Source organism: Leucopleurus acutus (assembly GCF_964270905.1).
Source record: "Leucopleurus acutus genome assembly, chromosome: 18".
Classification (NCBI taxonomy): domain Eukaryota; kingdom Metazoa; phylum Chordata; class Mammalia; order Artiodactyla; family Delphinidae; genus Leucopleurus; species Leucopleurus acutus.
Window position 1 is genome coordinate 2,936,250 of NC_139160.1, and position 21,563 is coordinate 2,957,812.

Here is a 21,563-nt window from a genome sequence, read left to right on the forward strand (position 1 = left end):
TGCCTTTGCTTCCTCTCCGCGATCAATCACGAGCTAATAGGACCAAACTGAAGACGATGCTGTTAGGCCTCGATCGGATCCCGGACCCTTAGAACTGAATCATTTAACTAGATCTCTCTGACTCTGTGTAGTTCCTTTTAGTGTAGGCATTCGACTGTCTAAGAGTTTAATGCCTGTTCTCTCTCTCTCTCTCTCTCCCTCCCTCTCTCTCTCTCTCTCTCTCTCTCTCACACACACACACACACACACACACACACACACACACACGGCACTAAGAAAAACATGGTGCAACTAGTTTTTCAATCCCATGTGATCACTGATTCTTATCTTCTCCCATCAGTGTCTATTAACATTGATTTCTGACTTAAAAATAGCATCGAGAGAACAAATGCACCCAATGCTGTTTCTCACAGAACCAACTCTGAGAGCCAAGCTGGAATGCAGAGGCCCCAGGGAGAGTGGGGTGCAGGGAGAGTCCCCCCTGAACAGAGATAAATCCCCTACCCTCACTGTGCCTCAGTTTCCTTCTCTGTATGGCAGGCAAAACATTACCAGCATCACAGGGCAGTGGCAGGGTTTAATTACGTCACAGGTTAAGGACCTGGCCTCTTGACCCCTAACTCCGCCCGGACACCTGGGTCCTTCCTCAGGGGCAGGCGTGTGGGCAGCATTCGGCGCTGCAGACAGTCTCTGCCTTCTGCCCTCCTGCCCCCTTCCCCACCCCGGGCCCCTTCCCCCTTCTCTGCCTCGCTCAGGGCTGAGGCAGGGGCCCCAGGTGCATCCTCACCCCCAGCTGCCTGCTCTCTGCTCGGCCCTCCCCCATCTGCATCCCAGCCCCGTGCTTCCACCGGGTGGTCCAGACAGTCACAGACCCACCCTCCACGCCATCCCTTCCTGGATCCGATTACAGCAGCAGCGCCCAGCACCCACCCAGGTGATGACGGGCACCTGCATCCTCACCGAGCATCCTGACAGCGGCCTTCTCTCCTTTCTCATCGTCTCTGCTGGATTCTGTCTCGCCAGTCATCCCCCGCCTCTGGTTTTATGTCCACCTTTTCTCTGCCCCTGGAGCAGTTCTCCTCGCCTAGACTCCGCCCGGTACAACCCAGCGCCCCGGCCCGCAGCCCTGAGATGGACCTTCCACCATTGGTGTCTCAACTCCCATCGCACTTGGATCCCAGCAGCTCACCCAGGGCTGCTCGGGGCTCCCCATCAGGGGTCTGCGTGCGCCCTGCCTCCTGCCCCAACCCCCCCGGAAAGGCCCCCATCCCTGAAGTCCTTCTAGAACTCAAATGTTTACAATGCACGCTGTGTTCTAGTAATGCTCTACGTGCTCGTCCCCCTGGAGCACACGCCCCATGGGAGGATCGCCCGTTTCACCGTCTGTCTGGTGCCCCATGGGACAGTGGCTCCCGGGCTGGGCCGTCTCCCCGGAATCCCTCTGAGGACGGCCCTACCCTCAGCCCTCTCCTCCCTCGACGGGGTGCCCTCCTGAGCTGCGAGAACTGCCCTCCGAGGGGGGGTTAGGTTCCAGAGCTTCCACACCCCTGGCCCCCTAAGCAAAGCCCCTTGAGTCCAGCCCAAGGAGGGGAGCCGAAGGCCGTTACGAGTAAACAACTGAGCAGGGGCGCTGCGGCAACCTTCGTGGGGATGCTTTCCTGATGACGGTCACAGCAACAATGGGCTATCTGCTTAACTTTGCGGAGCTGTTAATTAGGGAAGGAAATTCTTATCCAGCCCACTCACCAAGGCTAAGTGAGTGGGGCCACCTGCGGATCCGGAACCACCGGGAAGGGCCCGCATCTGCCTCGCGCCCCCGGGAGCCAGAGCTGTGCTTCTCACTCCAGTTTTGGCTTTGCCAGTCTCATTCCGATATTTGGTGGCTTCTTTCAAGTCGAGTGGCCGCTCTCTGTTCCCCTCAGGGCCTTCCTTCTCCTGCACCCACCCCAGCAGTTTTCATCAGTTCATTAACGGATGATTTTTGCTGAAAAGAAATCTGTCAGTGTCCAGGCAGGGAAGGAGCTGCAAATCCCAGAAAGCCTCCTAGCACTCACTCTCCATTTAAAATATATGTTATGGGGCTTCCCTGGTGGCGCAGCGGTTGAGAGTCCGCCTGCTGATGCAGGGGACACGGGTTCGAGCCCCGGTCCGGGAAGATCCCACATGCCACGGAGCGGCTGCGCCCGTGAGCCATGGCCGCTGAGCCTGTGCGTCCGGAGCCTGTGCTCCGCAACAGGAGAGGCCACAGCGGTGAGAGGCCCATGTACAGAGGGAAAAAAAAAAAAAAAAAAAATATATATATATGTGTTACACACACACACACACACACACACACACACACACACTCCAATGCATTACTACAGCCAGTTTGGCAAATTAACTTTAATATACAGATACAAAACAACAAATATAGATTCACAGCATTTACAAGAAATCATTCAAATAACATTGTAAATTTTTTTTTTTTTTTTTTACAAAATCTTCAGAGAAAATACATATCAAGTTACAGCGATCTTGCACAACCCAATTCAGCTGTCAACAGCTGCCTCATCAGTCTGGAAGCTGTCACTTGACCTATACAGATAACATCACCTTGAGGCCGGTGAGTTAGCATTGAGGGAACAGGTCACCAAAAGCCTTGCGAAGTAGGTAAGTCAAACACTGTGGACGCTAATATTTACAAAAAGAGACCGACTGGTAAATTACAGAATCGGTTACAGTATTTTCTAAATTCAAGTGTCAGATACTTAATAAACAACTGAAGACAGTAATGTTAAGTTTGTTGTTACGAAATATGCATCCGATATTTATGCTCCTGGGTTTGTTTGTTTTCTTCAAGATCACAGTTTCCACTTACTATTTTCCGAATCTTTGGGACTCCACCTCCGCTGCCTCCATCCCGAGAAGGGCAGCGTCCGCCAGGTGAAACGTTAACAGGGAGGACTTGCGGGCTAAGCTTATTACAGGGACAACTGCTTTGGGGCAGTGGCCTTCTCGGTGTGCGCCCGGCGTCCCTGGCCTGTGAGCCACATTTATCCACGCTTGTTGGCACTGGACTGTGAGGGACACGTCTGTTTCTCCTCTCCTCAACAAAATATTACACCGCGATTTCTTCCCTAACTCCGGTGGTCGGGTTTTTCTACCCTGGCTTGGTGACTAAGCTGATCTGCACTGAGGAGAATCAGCAGTCTGGGCCCGTAGAGATTCCCAGCCGATAAAATGCCGGTGCGTGGCTTTTACAAAAGATTTCTATTGTGAAACAGGTTTTGAATTAAATGTACTTTTGCTCTGTGTCTAGACAACAGCAATGTAGGATTGAGGGGATTTTCTGAACAGGCATGGAGCTCAGTCCTCGTATTACGAATAAAAAGGCACGACGATATTCAGAAGGAGTGTGCAGATGGGGGTGAAATGTTTTCAACTACAAAATCAGGTCTACGGCAGGGGGTGGGAAGAGATCAGATGTACCGAGAGCAAGAGACACAGGTGTCCCAGGAAAGCCCTGGCAAATCCCCGCCACTCTTCTTCCAGTTTGCAGGCCAAAGACAAAGAATGCCATTTCTCCAGGACTCCACAGGTATTCTGTTGTACGACTGCTTACAATCTACTGCAAGGTTGTTATACATGTTAGGCATCATCAAAAACCGAGAAGGCTGCTTTGGACCTGAGGCCATTTCAAAGGTCTTTCAACAGAGTTGGCAAACTCTGAAACATGATAGAGTAAGTGAAATTCATCAAAATCTTATGCCATCTTTATGGGGGGGGGGCGTGGTCCACCGATACCACGCAGTGTAGTGTTAAAAAGAGAAAAAGACAGACAGAGAAAGCGAGATTCCCAGTGAAATTCATACACAACCTGTGCAGGGAGTCTCTTCGTTTTTTCTCTTTTTCTCTCCAAGTGGAACATGCGAGAAATCAAGAAGGAAGTTCAGGGCTTCCCTGGTGGCGCAGTGGTTGAGAGTCCGCCTGCCGATGCAGGGGACGCGGGTTCGTGCCCCGGTCCGGGCGGATCCCACATGCCACGGAGCGGCTGGGCCCGTGAGCCATGGCCGCTGGGCCTGCGCGTCCGGAGCCTGTGCTCCGCAACGGGAGAGGCCTCAGCAGTGAGAGGCCCGCGTACCGCAAAAAAAAAAAAAAAAAAAAAAGGAAGGAAGTTCGTCAAATGTAAAAACAGAACACCGAGCCATCTATCCTGTAGAGAACGCAGGCGTTTGCTAATAAACCCAAGCTAGACACACAGATTTAAAGAGGACAAAGGACGTTCTATCCTTTTAAACGCATTTTAGCAGTTTTCAAATCACCTGGAAATCCAAGCAGGAGCCACCGAGGATGGACATCTGACTAAGGGACTGTCACCACGTGCCCTGGTGTCCATGCTTCCTGCTCCTCTGTTGGGAAGCTTTAGGGGAGGAGGGTGGAGCCAGGAGTCAGGGCTCGGCCGAGAGACAGACCAGGGCTGCCGACAGCACGTCCAGCCCTTTGTCCCTGTGCTCTGGACAACGGGGGAGATGGGGGCCCTCTGGGTGCTTCTGCACTGGGGGTGAGTCCTCACTGGAAATATAACATGAGCAACTGACTTTCTTTACTTCCTCAAAGTAATTCTATTAAAAAAAAAAAAAAAGCAACCCAACTGTTCACAACTGCCGTATAAACAAACAACTCTGTTTAGCACAGAGGCCCGACAATGTTTGCTGAGGGGGCCCACGAAAAGCATATTAAGCATAGTATTCAAAATGTATCATTATATCTTGTTAGTAAAAAGGTCAGTTATATAAATGCAACGGAAATTGAGAAGTCTCTTCAGAAAGGACACACACACACACACACACACACACACACACACACACACACACGAGCACGCGGACCCACGGCACCTCCCGAGGAGCTTCCTCACAGAAGCGGCTTCCGTGCCGGGACCTGGGCCCCGAGGTCCGCAGAGGCAGCACCGCCTGGGTCCCCCTGCCCCCCCGGAACAGCTCTGGGTGTGAGGAGGAGGGGGCCCACACCTGGAGTCTCAGGTGTCCCCTCTGTTAAGACCATACAGGTGTGTTTACTCTCAAGCAGGGACTGGGTAGAAAAGAGAAGTTTTGAGGTTTCAACACCAAAAAGAGATTCCCGAGTAGAAAACCACAAGACATGTAACAGGACCCCCGCCCGGTGCACGAGGTCAACGGAAAGGTGTCTCACGTTTAAAAGCCATTTTCATCAAAATTTACCATCGAGGAAAGGCAAGGAGGTTGCTGCCGACCGGCGTCGGCCGCGTGGCCTTCGCTAGAGCGGGCTGCTCTCTCTGAGTCTGGATCTATTTCGTGAGGTCTCTTCCATACGGAACCGATCTTCAGAAACCTGTCGACATGCTAAGCATGGCACGGCTGGCACTACTGCTCGGGGGCGTGGGACAAAGGTGGCTTCAAACATGGAGGAAGCAGGACCCTTGAGCCTCGTGGTTTTCAGTGGAAGAAGGTACGTGTCACTGTCCCTTGATCGGCGAGGACAGAGGCAGAGGGAGGAACAGGCACACGGATGCTCTTTTAAGGACATGTTTCAACTGGGAGGTCTGCACGTTCACTTCGTCCTCAAACGAAATGAAATCGGTTTTCCCACTGGAAGTGCACGTGCGTGAAGTTTCTCAGGTTTCTGCTCGGGGAGTGGCACACGGGCGGGGACAAGTGTACAGAGCCAGCAGCGGGCTCCCTGCCCCCTGAAAGCAACGGCGTCTTTGGAGCGCGTGGGTCTCTGTGCACCGCGGGCCCTGGACCATGTGCGCAGGAGCCTGCCGGAGAGGCCGGCCCACCATTTGGCGACTGCGTGGATGAGGAAGACACCAGGGGACCCCAGGGCCCCGACGGGGCTGCGGTCACCACCCGCCACCCCGTGACCCCGGCACTCCCCTCCCCTTCAAGACCGAAGGCAAAGTGGCCCTGCCCATCCACCTCGGGGAGCCCCTCCCGGGGCCTGGACTGCAGCTCGTCCTCGGCGATGCTCCCGGCTCCCCGTCCAGCATCTCCAGAGCCCACTCCGATTCCCCAGCGCCGGCCGCCTCGGTGGGCTCACGGCGGGGAGCGGTCCAGGGGACACTGGAGCTGTGCGTCATGACCCCCCTCCCTCCCGAGAAGGCAGCTGGGCCTCTGCGACCGCAGGCGAGGCCAGGTCCTCCTCACTGCGTCCCCAGGAGAGGTTTTCAGCACCGGATCCCTGTGACACGTGCGGAGTAGACTCCTTGGACGGGGCCCAGGAGGGGCACGGGGGCCCCTCTCCCCGGTCCCCACGTCACTTCCTGAAGGGGGTGAGCTTGTTGAAGGTGTGCCAGAACAGCGACGGCTTCCTCTTGGGCTCCGCCAGGGCGAACACCTGCTGTTGTGGCAGGCTGGCGGGCACGGTGACGTGGCGCTGGTGGACCGGCCGCAGGCTCTGGAGCGGGGGGGCCGAGGGGCATCCTCCACCGTAGCCTGATGCAGGGGTGAGGAGGGCAGAGGGCCACGGACTCAGCGCCGGCGGCAGCCCAAAGGGAAAAGCAAGTGCTGGTCCCCACGCCCCAGGCCGACCCTCCAGTCACCTCCCCCAAAGGGGTCCCGAACGGCCATCCTGACACACTCAGACCCTGTGTGCCAATCGGGACACAGACTACCGCACTGAATCCTCACTTAAAACCCTCCCAGGACAGTACCGTGACAGCCAAGTGACCGGGAAGGAAACAGAAACCCAGGGCCACTGTGTAAATTTCACCGGCAGGACTGGATCTGGACGTCTGTGTGGGATGGGAAGCAGCGGAGTGCTTTCTGTGAGAGCCTGGAGCTCACGCTGCTCGCCACTTACGGGATGCAATGATTTGGTTCCTCTGAGCCTCAGTTTTCCAATGTCTAAGATGGGGTAACGGTGCCCTCTGGGTTGTTATGAGAATTAAATGAGTGAATGTAAGTAACGTGCTTAGAGTAGTGCCCTGATACCTCATCGAATTAACCAAAACTGTTTCTTTGGAGCTGGCATATAAAACCTGTGCACAGGTGGTCAGAAAGTTGTGTTATATTAGCTACAAGACCACGCGCTGTGAAAGTCAGCATGGAGAGAGGAGAGAGTGGGAGTTTGGGAAGAAGAGAGGCCTCCGTCCACAAACCCTCCCTGCCCCTGACCTGCCACAAGGCTCTCCTCCTCTTCCAGGGCGGCAGAGAGGATGACATGGGAGAACTCATGGAAAGTGCAGGACAGGTGACCCCCAGAAGCATGAGAGCTCCTTTGAACTAGCTGCCTGGCCGCTGAGCCAGTGATCCTTGGAAGATATGGACGGGAACTAGTGGATCCCAATAAACTGGTATTTACCAGTCACCTGCCATCCAAACTGGAGATGCAAGAAATACTTAAAATGAGATTTTCTGCCTTGAAGATATCTGTTAACTTAGTGTGTGTGGGGGGAGGGGGGGCGGCGGCAGGAAATTCTGCATTTGAGCAGAGGAAGCAGGGCTTTGCTAAATGCTGTTCTGGTAATAAATTCTTCTCGGCCCATCGGTCCTGGGCTCAACTGGTCCTTGTTTTTGCATTTTCGGGTAGGAAAATACCCAATGGGATAAATTTCACGTGAATAAAGTTTGCAGAAATACAACATGTAGTTTTGGAATAAGAATCCTTATTGTTTCATTTCTGTTGCGCTGGAATATTTGTACTATGCATGTGTGGACTCTGGGGTCCGTGTCCCGGGCCTTGGTATTTTGTAAGAGCTGCCCAGGTCGTTCCCACAGAATGTGCCTGCGGGGTAGAGAATCCAGGCCCTAAAGAAGCCAGAGGATCTTCTTTTGCTTTCGCCCCCTGCTTGACACAGTGAACTTTGACATCTTTTTTCTCATCTGAACTAGGACATGCCTTCAGCCGATAAGCAGTCTGGGGTTGGAGATTTCCTCCTCACATGCCCCAGACTCCTGGGCTGGTTGGCCTGTGGATGGATAATCCCTCCCTCTGCAGGGGGGACGCTCAGAGGGCAGGGCAGGGGCGTCTAGAAGCTCCTCGGCCCCAAGTCAAACACCTTGTACAGACTCCTCTTGAAACGTAAGCACGTACTAAAGGATGTTCAGAACCAAATGCAGATCTGGTTTTTAAACCGTCCACTGCTCTGAACTATCATCTTGTTTTACCCATACTTCTCTCCTTCACTTAAGTCGGTCATACCTAACAGCTTCAGGCATTTCTCCCCGTTTTAATTCCAGTACTGACATACACACACTGAAGAGGTGAAAAACATTCTTCAAAATTTACCTTTTGACTTTCCATGTCCTGCCTTTTGAGCATTTAACATGGCAAGTTTCTTCTGACTTTCTGAAATTTCCACTCCTGCGTTTAGAAACAAATGTGATATGTATTCAAAACAAGTGAAAACATTTCAGAATAAAACCTGCACCGAACCCACATTAACCCTGAGGTCTGCTCCATTACCCAAAGCAAAGGGCCTTAATCCTTCAGGAAGTGAGTATAAGGGGTTGAAGGGAGTGGAGGAGGAGGACGATTATCACCAGGATGGCCACACCACCACTCTCCCTACCGGGACACGTGAAGAGTGACAACCCGCCTTCTAAGAGTGGGCTGGTGCCTTCAGCCTCAGTTTCCTCATCTGTGAAATGGGTCCAACAATAGGACCCACGGCACACCTGTCCCTGTCGGTCTTGTAAGCAGGTTTAGGAATATCAGGACCTGCAGCTCCCTGGTCTTTTCCCCACGGGGGGTGAACCGGGAGAGGCGGGGGAAGGGCCAAGACCCCAGGGCTCACCCATCGCCCGGTCCTCCTGCACCCGCCTGCGCTCGTCCCTGCAGGCCTGCAGCCACCGCGCCTTGTCCTCAGGCTTCTTGGCACAGAACAGGTGCGCCTCGTCACCCGTCCTGCTGACCAGCTTGAAGGCGTTTCTGACGCCGAGGGTGCGGGCACCGTCGCGGCCGTCCTCCAGGTCCACGAGTTCCACGGCGTCCATGTCTGTGCTGCCGCGGTAGTAGAGCACGTCCCTCCGCAGCAGGTCTTTCTTGCAGGCCACCAGTTGGTGGTCAAACAGGAAGAACGTCCGCTGCTGGCTCTTGCCCTGCCGGGTGACCCTGGTCAGCTCCCCGGAGTGGATCAGCTCCGAGCTGCGCTCGAGGATGTCCTGGCCCTGGAGGGAAGGGTGGACACATGTCCTGAGGTGCCCTGACGCGAGGTCTTAGGGTACCGGGCATCGGGTGGAGCTGGGGGGGGAGGCCCTGGCATGAATCCCCACGGGCGGGCCAGTTACACGAGGCCCACGTGCAGGGCAAGGCCTCAAAGGCCGGTCAGACCTCGGCCGTCAGCCTCCTTGTGCAGGAAAACTCTTCTCTCTTTTCCCTATTCCATGGGAAAATGTGATTGAGCCCCTATGTTACCTGAGGGGTCTCCCTTATCAGAAAGATCTGGTGAAAAATTCTGGATGGGTGGGATCCAATCAGGATCCGAAATGGCAGCTGGCCTGGACCGACCCCCGAGAACAAGGAGACCCCTGTGGCTAGGGGCACAGTGCTGCAGACTCGGGGGGCTTCTATGCAGCTCCCCGGCATAACTAGCTCAGGGTCTTGGAAACAAGAGGCCAGATGGCAAGCTGCCAGCAAGAAATTGGTAAACTTCTGACAAGAAATTATCCCCTAAATGTCAGAGTCGAAGAACAGGAGGAGAAACACGCTTCTGTAATATTTAGGTCGGCTCTAATCCAGTGTAACTTTGTGGTATCTGCCAGGACACTGGCCTTTGACTGTAAGATTTCACCCTCCTCTAGTCCCGGTTATACACAATAGTTTTTGGAGGCAAAAGATCTCGACTCCGAAATAGCTTTTCTATTTACTTGCCTACAGCGATTCTGTGCCCTGGAGACTTAGATCCACGGACCCCAAGGTCCCATCTGAACTCCCAGAGTCCATGAGGGCCTTGAAAGAAGAGTATTTCTCTCCAGTGGTCACTGCTGTCACCTGCTTTAGTTAAAGACCTAACTTCTCCATCCAAACTTTCACAATCTTTGGGGAGAGTGAGCTCTGATCAATTGATCTGATGCAGGATGGCTCTTCCTGTGTCTGAAAACCATCTGAACAACGTGGGCTATTGTCCTCGGTGATGGCCTCAGGGGCAGTGGTCCGTGGGTCCCATGCTGCTCCCTCACCTTTCTGTGCTTCAGTTTCCCCATCTGTTAAATGGGGTAATAACAGTTCCTACTTCATAGGACTATTGAGAGGGTTAAATGAGTTCATATATTTAAACGACTCAGACCAGCGCCAGGCACGTGTGAACACAGTACAAGCACTAGCTACTGTCACTGCTGTTCTAACAAATAAAAGCGTGTGTGTGTGCGTGTGCGTGTGCGCACTAGGCCATCGCCACAGGCTGTGCATCAAGTGCTCCGTGGCACCGTCTCACGCGATCCTCACGACAGCCCTACGAGAGGTAACGTTTCCCTCCCCATCACACAGACGGATCATCAACCTCGCCCAGATCACACAGGAGTCACACTCCCACCATGACAGAACCTGCACTCTAAGGTTCTCCAGCTGCTCTCACGGAGCCCACAGCCAAGCAGGAGAGACAGGGTGTACGCAACAAATTGGTCACAGACGCTCTTCAGAGCACTCCCTGGAGGAGGTGGAGGGTAAAGCGTTCGACTGCTTTAACAGTGTGCATCAAAATACCATGCCATTAAAGCCAAGAGCACAGGGCGCCAATCACGGGACACAAAGTGGGCCGTCGCCTTAGACGACCACAGGTCGGGGGTGTGTGGGTCGAGATGCGCGCTGAGCGGGGAGGGTTCCCAGGTGCCCCGCGCCCACGATGGACCGCAGGTAGGGGTGGGCTCCCACGTACCTCCCAGCCCACGATGGACACCTGCCACCGTGCTATCTTGTCTATGCTTTCCAGCTTGCGTTTTCGCTCATTGATCAAACAGGCGACGTTCTTCATGGCCTCGTACGCTGCCTTTATGTTCCTGTAATCGCTGCAAAGTGAGGGGTTAACTTTAACCACGTAATGGGCACCTTGCAAATGAGGACCTACGAAATAATACATTCCATCTGTGACTGTGCACTGACAGTCTAGACAAGATGGCCTTTAAACAACAGCCACTGTTCCCCTTCCCTTGTTCCTTCGTGAATAGGCTACAGTTCGCAGAGGTTAAGGGAGCCGACCGAACGCCACCCAGAATTCTGTGGAATAAGAATGTTGCCGTTCGTTTCCCAGAAGCCACAGTGAAATGAAGCAAAGGTCACAAGAAATAAGTTTTAGTCACAGTGATGACAGATTATTTTCATTAATAAAGAAAAGACAGGCCTCTGTTATTGCTCTAATCCTCATAGAGCTAGTTCTGCCATATAAAGTACTTCAGTGATCCCCACCCATTCTCAAGAGGGGTGATTTGCCCTGAGTCAGGAAAGGAGGGGAGGACACAAGTGAGTTACGTAACTGCGGACACGACCTTTCCCTCATCCACGCAGCTTTACTTCTGGTGCTTTCTACCGGCCACAGTCAAATCAGACTCACATGTCTCCCCCAGCAGCTCCTCTAACCCTGGAGGCACCAGGAAAACTGAAGCTCCAATCTGCACACAGGCTGCCAGAGAGTGTGTCTGGGGCCGGAAACGTTTACATTCAAGTCTCGCTTCACGTTAACAATTCAGGGACATGTAAACCGGTCGCCCAGCTAACAAGCTAAGTCTTTTTTTCTCCCCCCACGCTTTCCTGTGTCTTCCAGGACACACAGAGCCTCTGGGTCTCAGGTGGACTGGATTGCAGTCCTCCTGCACAGCCAGGAAAAAAGCCTTGGGAGCAGACTCTGCTGTCTATGTACCAAACACCGTTCATCTGCACTCCTGGGAGGTCCCTGGGCATCCCCGCTACCCCATTCCCGGACAGACCACACCCCACTGTCTTCAGACAGAAGTGGAGCAGAAAAGAAGAACAAAGTGACACACAGGGGCTGCCAAAATAATGGGAGCAAACACCCCCTCAGAAAGGGCTCCAGCAATGAAGAAAGTGTGCAAAATAATTGCACTTTTTTCCCACAAGTTTTTCTGTACAATTCCAGGAAAGAGGCAGAGTGTAATGGTTTTTAAAAATATTTTGTTTTGTTTTACTTCAGACAAGGAAATGGGCTTTTTGTCATTTCTTTTAAAATGATTTGTTTTGAAACAATCAGACTGTGCAGATGCCTCACAGTGAAAAATGTCCTTAAAAGAGAAAAACTAAGTGTTGAAGGGTGATGAGCACACTCCTGGCATAGCTTCCCTGTCTTTCGAGATGTTCTACTTCTTAATTTGCTTATTTATTTTCTCAGGTTCCTCATCACGATGACATTTTATTTTTTAAAAAATGTCTTCAAATTTGTGACTCGCTTGACTTTGCTATTTTCTTTCTGTCAAAGTTTTCTGATTTTTCCATCAGAAAAACATAACATAGCTCTTTCTTTTTATCTATTTCAATCAACTCCTTTCTTTTATTCCTTTCACCTTAATTCTTGAAACTAACATCATCATCTGGGTATGTTGCTTAGCGACCCAGCTCTTTCTTTCGACCTTCTGATCTAATTGCGAAAAGACCCCTGTCCCAGCCCCGTCTCTGCGCAGGAGTCCAGGCGCAGAGGACAGAAGAATGACCTGTCCCCCGCATCCTCCGGAGCATGCGCTGCCGTGGAGAATCCCACTGCTCTCGGGGCAACAGTTAGATGTTGAAACCCAGAGCCGTGCCGTGTGCTGCAGCGGATTCCCTCTGGGCACGGTTTCTCCCCGCTCCCTTTTCTCACTAGACCCCTTCAAGACTGTCCTTCCAAGGGCTGCAGGTGGAGTGAAAGCTTTGTGCCGTGACACGGATGTCACGGATGAGGCCTGGTTCTCATCGAAAACAAAAAGCTTTGTCCTAAAACCTTGCTGGACGACGGCTGTGTCCCCACTGGCCTGCCAGTTGTGGGCTGCTGAGAACACAGAGGACCCCATGGCTGCCGGCGAAAGGGGCCCTGTGGTGGAGACCCTTCCCCACATCTCAGAGAGGGGGCAGGCCTGCTCCAACACATAATGGGTGACAGCTCACGTACAATCACAGCACGATCAGACGTTGTTCTGTGCATGCGGGGAAGTGATGAGTTGCTACTCGGTAAGCAGAGGTCAGTATTTTTGGGTCCCTCAGAAGAATTCACAAAGTAAGCCCCAAAGGGAGATGGAGCATTCAGGTAACCATGACGAGAAGCCCTATGCTCAGAGCCGGAGGGAACAGGGTGGATGGGATCAGGAGACAGAACAAGCACCGAGCTGGACCAGAAAGGGCTCAGAGCCCAACAGGATCTCAGGAGGATGTGTCCCCCCAGTGGAGCCCACACACTACGCTGCACCCTTGAGACTCCCTGCTCTGTTTCAGAGTTCAAATTTTTCTGTGTCCTCACCCGTCTGCGAAGGAACTTTTTGTTCCAGCATATATATAACACAGCCAGCCCTGCATACCTAGGGGTTCTGCATCCATGATTCAACCAACCGCAGATTGAAAATATTTGGGAAAAAGATTCCAGAAAGCTCCAAAGAGCAAAACTTGCCACAGGCCAGCAACTATTTACACAGCATTTACATCGTATTAGATATCACAAGCCATCTAGAGATGAGGTAAACTATCTGGGCAGCTGCGCACGGGTTATATGTGAACACTGAGCCGTTTTCTATAAGGGACTGGAGCATCCTCAGATTTTAGTGTCCAGGGGCCCTGAAGCCAATCTCCTCGGACACCGAGGGCTGACTTACTGCTCTGAGGGTGAGCTGGCCTGAAACATCTTAAGGATAAATAAGAGGAAAGAAAGTATTTCTGAAACTGTATTCACACCAGTCTATTTTTTTAAATTGTTTTTATTCACTACTGAGTAGCTACAAGAGTATTTATAAAACACATGTCAATTATAATGACAGACAACACAATAAAAATCCCCCACCTGCTCATGACACAGTTTAAGAATTAATTCTTATTTTCTAATATCTCTAGAAATGGCTATTCGGGAGGCTGTTCAATGGCCCCATTTCAGTAGTTAACAACCTTAAACTTTCTAAACGACCTGGAAACATCTTCCCGACGGCTGACTGAGAGCACCAGGAGGGCACCGCAGCCCTCCCCGCCCCCCGCCCCCGCTGCCCCGCGCCCCACTGCTCGCTGCCCCCCCTGCCCCCGCCCCCCCCCCCCCCCCCCCCCCCCCGCGTGCTGGCATCCAGGGGAAGCCCCGCCCCTGCACCCGCCCCCAAGCTCCCTGCGGAAGCTTCACGTGACCCTGCGTCCTCTTCGGTGCCTCACCTGTGCTCCTGAGTGGTGTACTTGAGCAGCTCGGCCAGCTGCAGCGGGTACTTGCAGATCTTCTGCACCGGCGTCAGCAGGAAGCCGTCAATGGCGATGTCGATCATCTGCTGCAGCAGGCGGCAGGCCTCGAAGAAGTGTCGGTAGCGGCCCTGCTTCATCAGGCCCGCCAGCTCGGCGCAGGCGCCCGGGTGGTTGTTGCAGTACTCGGAGTAGATGGCGAAGCCTTCTTGCTGGGAAGGGGGGGCACAGCTCTGTCAGGACAGGTCGGCTCTGGACCCTCACGAGGATGGACAACACCCAGCGCCTCCCCCCCAACCCCCGGGGAGGTTCCTGGACAGGGGGCCCCGTGGGAACGGGCCCTGTCCAGACCCTGGGGGTGGAGGGAGAGGCTGCCGAGGACGCAGAGTCCCGGCCGACGCCAGGCCCCTTCCACAGACCCTGAAAGGGCGTGTCGGGCGCACAGGCCGCCCTGGGGAGCGGCGCCCTCTGTGTCACCCCCTGTGTCGCCTGATCCAGGAGAAGAGGGAGGTGCTGTCCCTGTGCCTGGCTGCCGCCTGTCCTTTCTCCTCTCCCGGGCAGGTGGGCGCAAAGCCCCATCTCCTGGTCACAGGTCTCCTTCCCACCCTGCCACCTGCCATCCACGTAGGGGCCACCTCCTCCCCTCCCCTCCTCCCCTCCTCCTCCCCTCCCCCCCTCCTCCTCCAGGCTGCCCCACCCCCTGGGATTCCGAGGGGGCCCCTCCCAGCCCCGAGGCTCCTCAGCCCCAAGGCCGCCTCCTTCACACAGGTCCACCTGCCCGCAGCTGCGGTGTCCTTGGCCTGGGTCCTACCCCAGTTTATACCCGGCTGTCCTCTGGCTCACCACCTCTCCAGCCAAACCCCTCTTTCTGCGTCCCTGATGCTGTCACCCTCGCCCAGGCCCACCTCCCTGTTACCCCAGAAGCAGTGACACCTCTGTCCCCAAGCTAGGCTCTCCTGTCCTCCACAGCAAGATCCGCGTGCCACCCTGCAGCCTCACCTTGGCTGACCTGGAAGCTTCTCTCCTACGACTTGTTCCCGTGAACCTCCTGCTCTGGCCAAACAGTTCTCCTACGGACCTCCAAACAGGCCCAGAGCCACAGGCCCACCCCTGCAGCGGGAGACGGCCACCAGCAACAGCGCCTCCAGCCGTTTATAGACAGTCCACCCGAGGATCGGCCCCCATTCCACAGCCACTGTAACGCTGCTGGGCCCAGAGGAGCGAGTGCTACACTAGCCCGGTCACTGGTGTTAGCACTACCGGTACTGCGCCCTGACCATTCTGGCTAGGGATGGAATCTTCTTCCTCTGAAATCTGTTGTATTAAAAAGTGACAGTCAGTCACCAGTGAGCGAGCTCAGGCCAGCATCAGGAGACTGTTCTGAGGCAGGTACAGGCTTGGGTCCCAGAGCCGCACGCCTCTGGCCTGAATCCACTTCTGCCAATTACTCATGTGTGACGCTGCGTCACTTACTCTCTGGGTGAAGCCTGGCTTCTGCATCTGGAACATGGGGAAAATAATCATACCTGCGGCACAGCAGTACAGGAGCTGGCATACAGCCCTGAACACAGCGATTAACATATAATAGACACCTGGTAGGTATTACTAGAAACTACCCCAAATACAACCCCTAAGTCGAAACTGCATAAAATTGAGAAGATTTTGAAATAATGGACTCGGGGCACTCAGATAAAGACCAACCATGTACAGCAGTCCCCTTAGCCTCCGTCCTGCAGGAAATTAATCTAGCGAACAAAGGAAGAAATGAAACAAAGGGGAGCAAAACAAAAAGGACCCCTGCGCTTCAGCGAGAAACATTTCAAAATGAGTTAGCCGGACGCGATCAGTAAGTGGAGGGCGACGCACATGTTCAAGAAAGCAGGACCCTATTTCACTCAGGTGAGGTTCCTCTTCATTGTATTGTTTCTCAAGGTCTTTCAGGAACTTTCTTTGGAATTTGTAAATATCTTCAATGTTTCCAAAAATGGTGGCGAGCTGTGCGACCGTGAACATCGCCGTGTGCTTGCGACACTGTCGAATGTAGCCCTACAAAATAGGAAAGCAATGCTTGGTTTCAAATATTAGAGCCCAAAAATTGGTACTGTCACACTTTTTCTAAACTCTTAAGATAACCATTCTCTCATTCCTAAGTGCATTTCACAGCCGAGAAGGCCTGTCCAATACAGACGCCATCGCTGGCTGAGCTGCTCAGGGAGCAACGCTCACCGTCACGGCCCAGAGCCAAGAACGGCTTAGCCGAGGGTTCCACCATCACCCAGTTTCTACAGGAAACAACACAGATCCGTAAATATCTAATCTGAGGCCTAATCAGAGCACCACTAATTCTCTACGCCCAATGCCCTGGTTGTATGCGGCTTGGGTAGGATATGGGGGTAGGAAGGGCCACAAAAACGTGTAACAATTATCCCCAGGTGGACACCACGTAATTACATAGACTGAACTGACTATACGGTAAAACACAGACCACTGACTCTTGGGGATGAATTTTAACAGGCTATATAGGCCAGCAGGTCTGGTTTACGTCTGGGCTTCCTCATCCGTAATGGGGGCACGTGGGACCTGCCCGTGAGTGTCATGGGGTCGAGTTAAGCCGGTGAAGGGCACGGTCATGCTCAACAGGTATCAGCAGTGACTGTTTCCCTAAAATGCCACTTCAGAGGAACTCCCTCAACCGCAGGTTCACACGGAACAAGACGGCTGCCACAAGTACGCCCAACGCCGGGGGGTCCTCATCTGGGGGTCAGTCCAACCACACAGCGGGGCGGGGGCGGGGGGAGCGCGGCCCGCACTTGGCCTGCCTCCTGCTGGACCCTCGCAGCTGAACGGAAGGCGCAGGCATCAGCACTCACGGCCAGGACGCCGGGGTGAGCCGCGGGGCGCACGGCGGTCTAGGGAAACGCTCTACAGAATCCACAGAATTGAAAACACCACAGGGGAGAGACCTGGCTGCTGAGCGGGACCCCAGACCCCGCAGGACAGAGCCCGGGACGGCGCCAGACGCCCACGTCTGCATGACCCGGGGTCTCGCTGTGCGCCAGAGATGAGAGGCAGTGGCTGGTGGACGGTGACAAACCTTCGGTTCCTCGCAAAGTCAGCTGGGTCTCACTTACAGGTGCCGCCTCCCCTGAATGTCACTCCCTCTGAATACCCGAGGCAGCTAAGTCCCGCAAGGAGGTCGCCGCATCTCGCCCTGAAGACGGCCGGCCGCTCACGCTGCCCGGGGTGCACCAGCATCTGGTGAGCGAGCGGCCCGCACAGGGACCACAGGCGGGGGTGGCGGCGGGGCTCCAGGAACACGCGTGCGCAGAGGGTCTGGCTGGGGCGGGGCGGCCACACGGCACGGCGCGCGCTGCCACGAGGCCCCCACGCTCACCTCGCAGATGTCCCGGAGGTGCTTGATGTACACCCGCTCGGTGTCCATGATCTCCTGGATGACGTTGGTCCGCATCTGCTGCTTGCTCTCGGGGTGCTTGTGGCGGCCCCGGCCCGCGTCCTCCGCCGGCTCCTCGCCCGGGGTGCCGCTGGAGCCCTCCGCCAGCTCCTCCTGGTTGACCCGCAGCTGCGGTCACACACAGGGCACAGGTCAGCGGGGCCCGGTTTCCACTCCCCGGGGACGGTGAGGAGGGTAGCGGGGGGCGGGGCGCGCCGGGCACGCACGGGCCGAGCTGAGCACTGCAAACGCAGCGGCGGCGCCAGCCGCCCCGCTGAGCCCGGTGGGAATTCTCCCTTCCCACACCCCAGCCTCTAGGAGGTCTGGTTCAAAGGATGACGAGGGGACAGTGGCTCTTGCCCCTGAGCCCCCAGAGGCAGGAAGACACTCACTCGGACGAAGCTGGCGGGGAACCAGGCCTCCCTGTCCGCGCTGCGGCCCCACCACCAGTCCTTGTGGGAGGCTTCCAGGACCTGGATGACGTCCCCGGCCTTGAAGCCCAGCTCCTGCTCGTCCATCGTCACGTGGTCCCACAGGGCCTCGGCGCAGACCACGCTGCCATCGCTGATCAGCTGGAATGCAGAGGCGGGCGCTCAGCGCGGAGCGCGGGGACCCTGAGCTCTCCCGGCCCCCGAGTGTTCACGCCGATGGCGCTCAGCCGATGCTCAGCGTGTGACGTCACACGACAGGGATGGGGAGAAGTACCGGGCGGGCACCCCTCCTGTGCTCTTAGAGCAACCCCCAGGTCCACTCATCTGGGCATCAGTCGTCCAGCAAGTGTGCCTATCTGGACGCTTCGCCCTGGAAAGGGCTTCTGAGCAGCCCAACTAGACGTCCTGGAGCCGAGCCGTCAAAGGCCAGCACACCCTTTCCTGCAAGCCCCTCACGGCGTCACCCAGAACCTGCTCTCCGCTCCTTCCTCACAACCTTAGCAGGCTCTTCATCTCACTGTGTCGTTTACTGCAATTAAAGAGAACACAGCATGACGTCTAGATGTTCAGCAGGTAATTTAAGCTCATCTGTAAGCGGCCTGTAGGGGCTGAGGGCCGTGCAACCACTCAGCTCCCGGGATGTCATGGGGACACCGTGGATCCTACAGCAACAACTAGTGATGTTGCCAGAGAAGTTACACTCCACGTGCTCTGTTCATGAGCTCCAAAGGCTAGAGGCGCCTTCTGGAAAGACTTCTGTAAAAAGGCCTAAAGATGCAGAGGGGCGGGGAGAAGCCCAGATCCGTGGTAAGAAACACGTGGTTAAGTTCAGCTCTGCCGTCCGCTAGCAAGTCCTTCAGCCTTAGTCTCAGAGTGTTTGCTAAAATGTGGACGGCAACTAACGTTCCCCTCCTAGATTTATTATAACAAATGTAGGGAAGGTATATCCTGAACTGAGAAGCTCTCTCCACGCATAAGGATGGCTGCTCTGACCGGGAGGGATGTCTTTCGTTAGTTACCTGCAACACTTAATCACATAAATCAACCTTGAAAATGCAAGAAAACCATACTGGCTTTCTAACCAGAATTCTAGGTTTTAGCATATCACTAAGAAATAATCAGAGAGCAAAGTATGAGTGGGTTCCAGGCCCTGAAAACTGGGCCTCCTGCACTGGCTGCTGCCGTGTGGAATGAAGCCCAGTACCTCGTTGATGGCCAGCTGCTCCCCGCCCGGCTGCAGGTACCGGGGGTTGGCCCGACAGAGGTCTTCATAGCTGTAGTCCTCCTCGCTGCCATTGTCATCCGCTAGGGCAGATGACTCCGCACCGCCATCAGAAGAAACTGAGTGAGAGAGAGAGAGACGGTGCAGTTTAAAGGACACAGCTAATGTCAAAAATATAACCACAAAACCTATGACCTCTGAGAACGTGCCCTCAGGGGAAAGTAACCATTTGTATCTAACCCCGAATAAGAAGCCATTAGAAGATGTCTACTGATCCAGTAATCCACAGGTAGCAGCTGAGGCTAAGGGGAGCCGGGGCTGAGTGTCCCTGTCGGTGAGAAAGGGGACGCTTCACAGACTACTGCCAATGGCGACGCACAGGGCTATTTTGCGAGTCAGGATACCGAGTGAACGATGTGTGACTTAGTTGGAAATCTGTGCTCCACAGTGGATATACAAGATACAGATAATGTTTCTAACTCATGTGTCCATCAGCTTGAGGAGGAAACGAAAGTGGAAAATATGGATACAATCCTTCTTTAAAAAGTGTCCTGCTTCCGTCGTTTCCCCGCAAGGCACAGCGAGGTGCTGCTAAGATCAGAAGGTGCTGACGGTTCCGTGAGTGAAGCCGTGCACCACGCTTCCCAGCTGTCACAGAGCGAAGGGCCAGGACTCACAGTGTCGGAACGAGCAGCTACCTGGCACCCTTACCAGAATGAGACAGCCCTTGTGAGGATGGGTGTGGCATTCTGGACGCACCACCTGGCACTCAGATCTCCTGCTGGGACAGCAGGCCCCTCACCAAGGCTCGTCTGTCATTGAACGTCCGCTGTGAGGAGGCCACGGCCCCACGGCACAGGCACCTGGCTCTCGCCTGAGGACGCAGTGTGGCTGGCCTTGGGCACGAGAACATCCGACAAAGGATGGGACCGGAAGGCAAGCCTAAGGGTTAGAGCACGCACCGGGGCTGCTCTCGCAGGGCCTGAGCAAGGGAGTGGCACGTTTGAACAGAGGCCCCCTGGTACCGCAGAAAGACACCAGGCGTTCGAGTGACGGAGGCCCGGGCTGACCCGTAGCCCCGCCCCTTGCGGGCGGGGACCGGAACCAGGCAACTCAGACTCTCCCAGCTCCACACGCTTCCGCTGTAAACGGTAGTTTCTTTCTTTTTGGAGAATGCGGTGGGATGATGTGTGTCACGTTCCCAGCATCCTTGGTCCGTGGCTGGGACTCGCTCAAAGGAGCCACCATGGTGATGGCAGCGAGCGCGGTCGTGGCTGGGCTGAAGGAGCGCGCCTTGGCCTCAGCACGCGGCGGGCGGGCCGGCCGGATGCTGGGCCCAGGAGACCCCGGGTTAGGCGGGCCAGCTGGATCGGGAGGGCTCACCGTGCCGCAACACGGAACCAGCCGCCGGAAGCGCAGTGCGAGGACCCGCACGTCCAGCTGATGTGGCAGCAACAAAGAGGGGGAAATCAACGATGATTCGGAAACTCCCGAAATACTGGGAGAACTTTCCAGAAAGGGAGTCTGGGGAGGAGCCGGTGGGGCAGGAGGGTGAAGGCCGAGCTGGATGCTAGTGGGATAGCTCCGTGCGCCCTGCTTCCTTCAAGGACCTGAGAGTCGGGATTTCTAGTAACTTTACCCTCGGGGGACGGGTCTACTTTCTAAACTGAGGAATCTGTTTTTAAAAATGAGATATTTTCTTTTATTTTAAATTTGTGTTTCATTTTATTTTTTAAAGTGAGATATTTCCTAGTCTTTATTTTGTACTGAGTCTTCAACATCTGATGTGCATCTTACATTCCCAGCCCATCCCCTCTGGACGAGCCACGTTCGGGTGCCCTGCAGACACCTGTCCGTCCCAGGACCGGGCTCCCAGCTCTGCACACCAGGCCCCCAGGGCTCTCCTCCTGCCCTCACTCCGGCCCTGCCACTCGCTCGATGCACACCTCCCATGGGTGTGTGTGTGTGTATCCGTGTCCATCCTCAGGCCCCGTGCGGCCACTCCTGCCCTGCGCTGTGGTCACAGCGCTCTCAGGCAGAGGACACGAGGTCACCTGACCGTTGCTGGGTTGCGTCTGGGGGGTGGGGAGAAAGCCCAGAGGAAGCAAATGCACTTGCGGTAAAGGCACGAGCCTTTCTCATCAGGCTAGCAGGGAGG

The 21,563-nt window shown here is 54.8% G+C and overlaps 1 protein-coding gene across 5 annotated transcripts in view; it reads right to left on the reverse strand.

The window, feature by feature from the left end:
- Positions 1 to 2,367: 2,367 nt before the first annotated feature.
- Positions 2,368 to 21,563, reverse strand: part of SPATA13 (spermatogenesis associated 13) — a 217,370-nt gene continuing 198,174 nt past the window's right edge. For all 5 annotated transcript variants that reach the window (XM_082859454.1, XM_082859451.1, XM_082859453.1 and 2 more), the window contains 9 exons: positions 19,388 to 19,524; positions 18,145 to 18,324; positions 17,696 to 17,881; positions 16,168 to 16,347; positions 14,281 to 14,513; positions 10,832 to 10,961; positions 8,753 to 9,125; positions 8,245 to 8,319; positions 2,368 to 6,449 (listed from right to left, as the gene is read on the reverse strand). In XM_082859454.1, the coding sequence (XP_082715580.1) occupies positions 6,271 to 6,449; positions 8,245 to 8,319; positions 8,753 to 9,125; positions 10,832 to 10,961; positions 14,281 to 14,513; positions 16,168 to 16,347; positions 17,696 to 17,881; positions 18,145 to 18,324; positions 19,388 to 19,524 (1,673 nt within the window). In that variant the 3' untranslated portion in view covers positions 2,368 to 6,270. The remainder of the gene's footprint in view (positions 6,450 to 8,244; positions 8,320 to 8,752; positions 9,126 to 10,831; positions 10,962 to 14,280; positions 14,514 to 16,167; positions 16,348 to 17,695; positions 17,882 to 18,144; positions 18,325 to 19,387; positions 19,525 to 21,563) is intronic.